Source organism: Pezoporus occidentalis, unplaced genomic scaffold (genome assembly GCF_034315485.1).
Source record: "Pezoporus occidentalis ecotype Australia unplaced genomic scaffold, CSIRO_AGI_Poc_V1 ctg738, whole genome shotgun sequence".
Classification (NCBI taxonomy): domain Eukaryota; kingdom Metazoa; phylum Chordata; class Aves; order Psittaciformes; family Psittacidae; genus Pezoporus; species Pezoporus occidentalis.
Window position 1 is genome coordinate 20,190 of NW_026916091.1, and position 8,069 is coordinate 28,258.

At 65.5% G+C, this 8,069-nt stretch overlaps 1 protein-coding gene across 1 annotated transcript; it reads right to left on the bottom strand.

The window, feature by feature from the left end:
* Positions 1-1,375: 1,375 nt before the first annotated feature.
* On the bottom strand, positions 1,376-2,525 carry NANOS3 (nanos C2HC-type zinc finger 3). Its single transcript, XM_062601986.1, is given in 7 exon segments — positions 1,376-1,477; positions 1,560-2,050; positions 2,082-2,171; positions 2,173-2,283; positions 2,285-2,368; positions 2,370-2,400; positions 2,402-2,525. Coding segments are annotated over 6 exon segments (888 nt in total). The 5' UTR covers positions 2,503-2,525; the 3' UTR covers positions 1,376-1,477; positions 1,560-1,579.
* Positions 2,526-8,069: the final 5,544 nt, after the last annotated feature.

The following is an 8,069-nucleotide window of genomic DNA, read 5'->3' on the forward strand; positions in this document are numbered from 1 at the left end:
GGATGAGGCTCGGGACGAGGACCCGGATGACCTGCAGGAGCCGCGGGATGAACATCGGGATGAGCTGCAGGAGGAGACCCGGGATGAGCAACAGGAGGCCCGGGAAGAGACTCGGGATGCGCATCAGGATGAGCTGCAGGAACCGCAGAATAAGCCCCGGCAGAAGGAGCCCCAGGATGAGCATCGGGATGAGCTGTGGGAGTTGCAGAAGAAGGTTCGGGATGAGCCCTGGGATGAGCATCAGGATGAGCCACAGGAGCTGCGGGAGGAGGCTCGGGTTGAGCATCGGGATGAGCCGCAGGAGGCTCGGGATGAGCCCCGGGAGGAGCTGCTGGAGGAGCCCCGGAATGAGCATCGGGATGAGCTGCGGGAGGAGCTTCGGGATGAGGATCAGGATAAGCCCCAGGCTGAGCTGCAGTTGGAGCCCCGGGATGAGCCTCAGGATGAGCTCCGGGAAGAGCCCAACCAGGAGCTGCCGCCACAGCACAAGGTAAATCCATGGCAGGAGCAGACTGCCCGGGAATAACCCCCCAGGACTCCTCAGTCTGCCTGAAACGACCTGGAAAAGCGGGAATAACGCGGCTCTGTGCTCGGAACAGGGGGGATTCAGGCTCATGGGCCCCAAGGGCAGGTTGGACACAGGGCTTAGAGCACCCTGCTGCAGTGCAAGGTGTCCCTGCCCGTGGGTTGGAGCTGGATGAGCTCCCTTCAACCCAGCCCATTCTCTGTTATCCCACAGGAGCTCGTGGACACCGGGCACCGCTCTGAAGAGGCCCCGAGGTGGGTGCCCCACGGGCTGCTCCGTGCTCCCGGTGCCGGGAAGAGCAGGAATGGCGACAACCCCCCCCCTCCCCCCCCCGTTCCTCGTGTGCTCCATAGGGACGACGCGACCGACATCGTCTGCGGCCTCATCCAAGAGCTCTCGGACCTTAAGTAAGGTTTTTCCCAAGGGATTTGGGGTGGGATTCGGGGCCGTGGCGGGGGCTGACGCGGCGCCCACCCCGCAGCCGCTTGGCCATGGGTGCCCACCGGGGCCTGGAGGCGCTGAGGAGGCCGAAGCCGCGGCGGAGCCGGCGCCCGGCGCCGTTGAACCCCGGGAGGAGGCGGATGGAGACGTAGGAGTGGGGTAAGCCCCCGGGGAGCCCCTTTATTACCAATGAGGGCTCGAACAGAAAATAAACAGTGTGCCAAAACGCGTCCAAATCCCAACAAACCAACCCAAAACACAACTGAACCCAACCGTGACGCCAGTACAACTCCCCCGGGGTCGGTACAACCCCACCCCCGGGGGCCAGTACAACCACTCGGGAGGCGGTACAGCCATCTCGGGGCCCGGTACAACCCTCCCGGGGGCCGGTACAATCCCCCCCGAGTCCAGTTTCTCATCAGCGTCCAGCGCCGTTCCTGCCGTCCCGGTCTCCCGCAGTCAGGAATGGGTCACTGGTGCGGGTGGGAAGCGCCGTCCCGATGTCTCTCTCTGGAAGAGCAGCAGGGTGCGAGGCTCATCCGTGCAGCGGGAATTCCGACCCCCCCCCCCCATCCCCAGTCGCGGCCGTTACCTGCGCCCCGGTGCTGCCCGTCAGTGCTCGCTGCTCCCGGTGCCGCGGCTGGGCCGGCTGTAGACGGAGGCGTAGCCGCGGCGGGTGAGCGGGCAGAAGCGCCGCGTGTGCGCCCGGTCCTCAGTGGCTCCACACTGCGGGCACACGTAGCTCCGCAGCACCGGGCACAGCACCCGGCCCGCCGCGTCCCGCAGCCGGTGCCCGCTGTACACCTGCTTTGCCTCCCCGTTGTGCCTGCAGAAGGTGCAGCCGCCACCACCACCGCTGCTGCCACCGCCGTTCTGCCCTCCTGGTGCTGCCGCCGCCGCCTCCGTGCGCCGCAGGGCAGCCACCACGGCCGCCAGCCCCAGGTAATCTCGCCACAGCTCGAATCCCCGCTCCCCCGGCTCCATCCCGCCGGCAGTCCCGCACCGGCACCACCGTGTGCCCACTGCCCTCGGCGGAGCCACCGGGAGCGGCCAATCCCGGCACCCGCCCTGGAGCCGCTGCGTCTGCCCAAGGGACGGGGGCCCCTTTCCCTACCGCCGGGTCCCACCCTTTGGCCCCAGCCGGGACCTCCCCCCCGGCGGCGCCAGACGCCGTTGTCATGGGCAAAACGCGTTTGAACGGGAAAAGCCACGTTTTCACACGTCTCAAAGCACGTCGGGGTGCGCGAACCCGGCGTCTGCCGGTGCCTTCGGGGTAAAAACGGCCGGGATTGGGTGAAGCGGCACTGGGGAGAAGGAAGGGAGGGGGGAGTGTGGTTTTGGGTGGAAAACGAGGAATTTTGGCGTCGAACAGTCCCGGTAGCGCCGTTCCGCCGGGGGGGGGCCGGGGGGGGCCGCGGGTCAACTCAGGGCAGCGGCTCCGCCCATTGGCCGCAAGCACCGCCCCGCCGGCTCTCATTGGCTGCCTGCAGAGTTGGGCACTCCCTCTCGTTGGTCACCGCCCCGCCGGCTCTCATTGGCTAGCGTGTGGGCCGGGGGTTAACCCCGGCGGTGCCGGGGGGGCGGTGAGGAACACGCGCCGCGTGACGTCACAAAGCATGGCATGGCGTCACAAAGCACGGCATGGCGTCACAAAGCGCAGCATGACATGGCTCTGCATGAGGTCACATGGCGTAACACGGCTGGACACGCTATCACATGCGTGAGCAGGGGACAAGGACAGCCGTCACACAGTGCCATAGCGTGTCCTGCCATGTCACGCTACGTCATGCCATGCTCGTTATGTCATACAATGTCACGTTACATCATGGGCTATGGTGTCTGGAGCCGCCCTGGGGTGACTCATGGGCACGAGGCTGCTCGGGGGGGGGAGGTGCTGTGTCACACACTCCCCCCCCCCCCCGGGCTACCCCCCCTCCTCGGGATACCCCCCCCCGGGGACACCCAGCGCCGGGGAGGGGGGAGGGGGGGCTGCCCGGTGCTGCCGGTGACTCACGGCCTGAGTCAGCCCCACACAAACACGGGGTTACCCGGCAACGGCCCCTCTGCGACCCACGGCCAGGCACAGCAGGACCCACAGTGACCCATAGAGACACCCTGAGACCCACAACAGGACCCATAGCAACCCATAGAGACACACAGTGACCCACAGAGCCACTCTGAGAACCACAGCAGGACCTACAGAGACCCATAGAGACCCATAGAGATACCCTGAGACCCACAGCTGGACCCACAGCAACCCATAGAGACACCCTGAGACCCACAGCAGGACCCACAGTGACCCATAGAGATACCCTGAGACCCACAGCGGGACCCACAGAGATATAGAGATCCACAGTGACCCAGAGAGACCCACAGAAACACCCTGAGACCCACAGCCCTCACGCACCGCTCATCCTCATCCCTGTTTCCAGCTGGGCCACATTTTGTCACACTATGTCATGCGACACCATGGAGTTACACGCGTGTCATTGCGCTTACACGTATGTCCATGCCGTTACATGCACATCCATGCAGTGCCACACATGTCCATGCGGTGCCACACGTGTCCGTGTGCCGCCGCAGTGAGGCTGGGGCTGACTCACACGTGTGGAATGTGGTGTCCGGCTCCATTGCCTAGAAAGGACACGTCTGTGCACGGAGCCTTCACATGTGTGTGCAAGCATGTTCAATGTCCGTGTGTGCACACATGGATGTACGTGTTCCATGCCCATGTGTGCACACATGGATGTGCAAGCGTGTTCCATTCCCATGTGTGCACACGTGGATGTGCTAGTGTGTTCCATGCCTGTGTGTGCACACACAGATGTGCTTGTTCCATGCTCATGTGCACACATGGATGTGCGTGTTCCATGCCTGTGTGTGCACACATGGATGTGCAAGCATGTTCCATGCCCGTGTGTGTACACACATATACATGCATGTGCTGCACGGGACAGGGGCTCCATGGCATGTGTGTGGTGTGTGCAGCAGCCCCACATGCATGTGCTCCAAGGCCATGTGCAGCCCCACGCATGTCCGGCCTCAAATGCATGTTTCATGAGGTGGCTCCTGCCCAGATGTGGGGCCACTGCCAGATGGGGGGGAGGGGGGGTGGGGGTGGGGACCCATGCGGGTTCCAGGTTCCCCCCCCAGGGACTTGCATTTGGGACCTTCCACTGGGGGGAGAGGGGGGGGTTAACCCCCAGGGCAGCTGGGCTGGGTCTCACTGGCCCCACACCCAATGGTCCTGGGGTGTGCTATGGGGCAGGGCTGTGCTATGGGGCTGTGGGGTGTGCTATGGGGCTGTGGGTAGTATGGGGCTGGGGTGTGCTATAGGGCTATACTATGGGGTGGGGCTGTGCTATGGGGCTCTGGGGTGTGCAATGGGGCTGTGCTATGGGGCTGGGGGTGGTATGGGGCTGGGGTGTGTTATAGAACTATACTGTGGGGCAGGGGTGTGCTATGGGGCTGGGGTGTGCTGCGGGGCAGGGCTGTGCTATGGGGCAGGGCTGTCCTATGGGTTATGCTATGGGGCAGGGCTGTGCTATGGGGCAGGGCTGTCCTATGGGGCAGGGCTGTGCTATGGGGCTGGGCTGTGCTATGGGGCTGTGCTATAGGCTGTGCTGTGCTATGGGGCAGGCCTGTGCTATGGGGCAGTGCTATGGGGCAGGGCTGTGATACGGGGCTGTGCTATGGGCTGTGCTGTGCTATGGGGCTGTGCTATGGGGCAGGGCGGGATGTGTGGGGCCGGGGCCAGCCCTGGCCCTGTCCCGGCGGCAGCGCCAGCGGTGACGCGCTGTGGTTTCACCCACTTCCGATGCGATCCCGTGTTTAATGTGTGTGTGCGGCATCGCCATGGAGACCAGCCACGGGGAAACTGAGGCGCGGGCTGCGCTATGGTGCACGGGGCTGCGCTATGGGGCACACAGTGCCCTCGCTATGGGGCACATAGTGCTCTCACTGTGGGGTACATAGTGCCCTTGCTATGGCGTACATAGTGCTCTCACTGTGGGGTACGTAGTGCCCTTGCTATGGGGTACATAGTGCTCTCAGTATGGGGTACATAGTGCCCCTGCTATGGGGCACAGAGTGCCCTACTATGGGGCACATAGTGCTCTCACTATGGGTTACATAGTGCCTTTGCTTTGGGGTACGTAGTGCCCTTGCTATGGGGTACATAGTGCCCTTGCTATGGGGTACATAATGCCCTCGCTATTGGGCACATAGTGCTCTCAGTATGGGGTACATAGTGCCCTCGCTATGGGGCACACATTGCACTCGCTATTGGGCACACATTGCACTCGCTATGGGGCACATAGTGGCATCACTATGGGGTGCATAGTGCCCTCAATATGGGGCACACCTCACCCTCGCCATGGGGCACATAGTGGCATCACTATGGGGTGCATAGTGCCCTCAGTATGGGGCACACCTCGCCCTCGCCGTGCGGCACGGAGAGGGTCACCCACAGCCGCCTTCCCCCCATGGGGCAGCCCCACTACCGGCGGGGGGGGGTCCCGCAGGCGCCCCTCATGTGGGGCAGCCCCGAAAGGGTGCGGAGCGGCGGCGGGCGCAGGCCCCGCCCCTCCCGGCCGCGGCCTCCGGGGCGGAGCGAAGCGTTTAAAAGGGATCCCCCTGCGTGGAGGAAAAGTCGGAGCCTGCGAGCGCGGCGGAGCCCCGGTGAGTACGGGCCGGGCCGGGGCGAGGGTCGGGGCTTGGCCGGGCCGAACCGAGCGGCGCCGAACGCCTCCGAGCGCTGCCGAACGCCTCCGAGCGCTGCCGAGCCCCTCCGAAGGGTGGCGAGCGGAGCCGAACCGCTCCGAACGATGGCGAACCGCTCCGAGTGGTACCGAACGGGTCCGAACGGTGTCGATCCACTCTAACGGGTGCCGAATTGCTCCGAGCGGTACCGAGGGCTCCGAACGGTGCCGAACCTCCCTGACGGGTGCCGAACCGCTCCGAGCGGTACCGAGGGGTTCCGAACGCTGCCGAAAAACCCTGATGGGTGCCGAAAGGTGCCGAACCGCTCCGAGCGGTACCGAGGGGCTCCGAAAGCTGCCGAACCGCTCCGAGCAGTACCGAGGGCTCCGAACGGTACCGAGGGCCCCGAACGGTGCCGAACCGCTCCGAAGCCCCCGAGGCTCGCGTCCGGTGCGTCCCGAAGCGCCGTTTCGGCCGGTTCCGGAGGGGTTTCGGGTGCCGTCCCCCGTCTCCCCCCCCCGTCCCGGCCGGGGCGTTGGTGCCGCCGCGGTGATTCATCCTTTCCCCCCGGCGCTGCGTGTGCCGACGGGCGCGGACGGGGCGGCCCCTCCCGGCCCCCGCCTCCGCCTTGGCACCGGCACCGCCGGCGCCTCGTGTCCCCCCGCGCTGCCCCACACACGCGCACGGAGCGGGGGGGGGGGGGGCAGCCCCACAGCGGCGCCTCCGCCCCATAGGAGCCGGTTGGTGCGGCCCAACCGGCAACGCCCCGGCCCCGCCGGCGGCTCCTGCTTGGGCTCAGGCCAAAGGGGGCGCCGGGGACCCCGTCCCGCCCCGCTCGGCCGCGTTCGGCCCCGCTCGGCTCTGTTCGGCCCTGCTCGGCTCTGTTCGGCTCCGTTCGGCGCCGCTCGGCTCCGTTCGGCCCAGCTCGGCGCCGCCGCCCCGTTGGCAGCGCCGCTGTGTTGATGCCGTCGCCGCCGCTGTTGATCCAGATTTTCTTGGTCCTTTTCCACCCGAATCCCTTTGAAGTTGCCCCGTTGCCGTGGCGACGGTGATGTCACGGCCGGGGCGGGGCCTCGGCGGCTCCCACATGGCGCCCGACGGCCCCGGCCCCATTACACGCTGCTTCCAGGAACTCGCCCACCGACGGCGGCGGCGACGGCTGCCCCGCGATGCCCCATGGCACCCTATGGCTGCCCCATGGTACCCATTGTACCCTGTGGGTGCTTCATGGTGCCCCATTGTACCCTATGGGTTACCTATGGCTGCCCCATTGTACCCTATGGGTGCCCTATGGCAGCCCCACAGCCACATCTATAGGGACACGGGGGACACCACCGGAGCCTCGACACCAATATCCTCTGCCTGGCTGGGGATACCAAGCCCCATGGCTGCCCCACGGTGCCATATGGCCACATCCATGGGGACATGGGGGTCCTGGCACCAGCATCTCTAGAGCCTTGATGCCGCATCCCCTCTCTGCCTGGGCACACCAATATCTGCCCCACAGCCACATGCACAGGGGGGTCTTGGCGCCACTGCTCAGCCCTCCCAGCCGTGCCCGGGCGCGTCCCGGCTCTCACGTGGCGGCGCCGATGGCACCAGCCGGTGCTGGCACGTGCCCGCGCCATGACTCAGCCTCGTGCGCCCGCACCGGGGCGGTGCCCATGGCTGTGGCCGTGTGTGGCCATGTCCATGTGTGTACATGCCCATGTGTCCATGTGTGTATGTGTGTGTCCATGTGGATCCATGTCCATGTTTATCCATGTGGATCTGTGTCCATGTCTGTCCCTGTGTGTTCATGTAGATCCATGTCCATGTGTGTCCATGTAGATCTGTGCCCGTGTGTGTCCATGTGGATCCATGTCCATGTGTGTCCATGTCTGCCCCTTGTGTGTCCACCCCTCCACCCACAGCCCCTGTGCCCACAGACCTGCCCCATTGCTGCCACCGGAGGGGGAGGGTTACGGTACACCCCCCTCGCCCCCCCCGCTGCCGCTCACCGGGGTTCCTGGCGATGCGATTTTTTACCATTTCTGCCCAAAATCACATTGCCAGGGATTTCCAACGGGCGCCAGCACCGCCGCCAGGATACACCGGGAATACCGGGATGCACACCGGGAACAGGCGCTGTGGGGTAGGGCTTAGCCCACATGTGAACAGTGTTGGCATCGGGTCGTGTTCACAGTGGCTAAGTTCCGCTCCCCGGCGCTCACCGGACACCAGGATCTGCACCGGGACACTGAGATCTGCTCCAGGACACCGGGATCCCCCCCCGGGCGCTGCCTCCTGTGCCTACTGAGCTGATTTGCAGTTGCTTTGGTTAAACTGGCTCAGTTCAGCAGGAACAGGAGTCTGGGCTGAGCGCCGGCAGCTGCCAGGGACCCCGACCCCCCCAGCACCC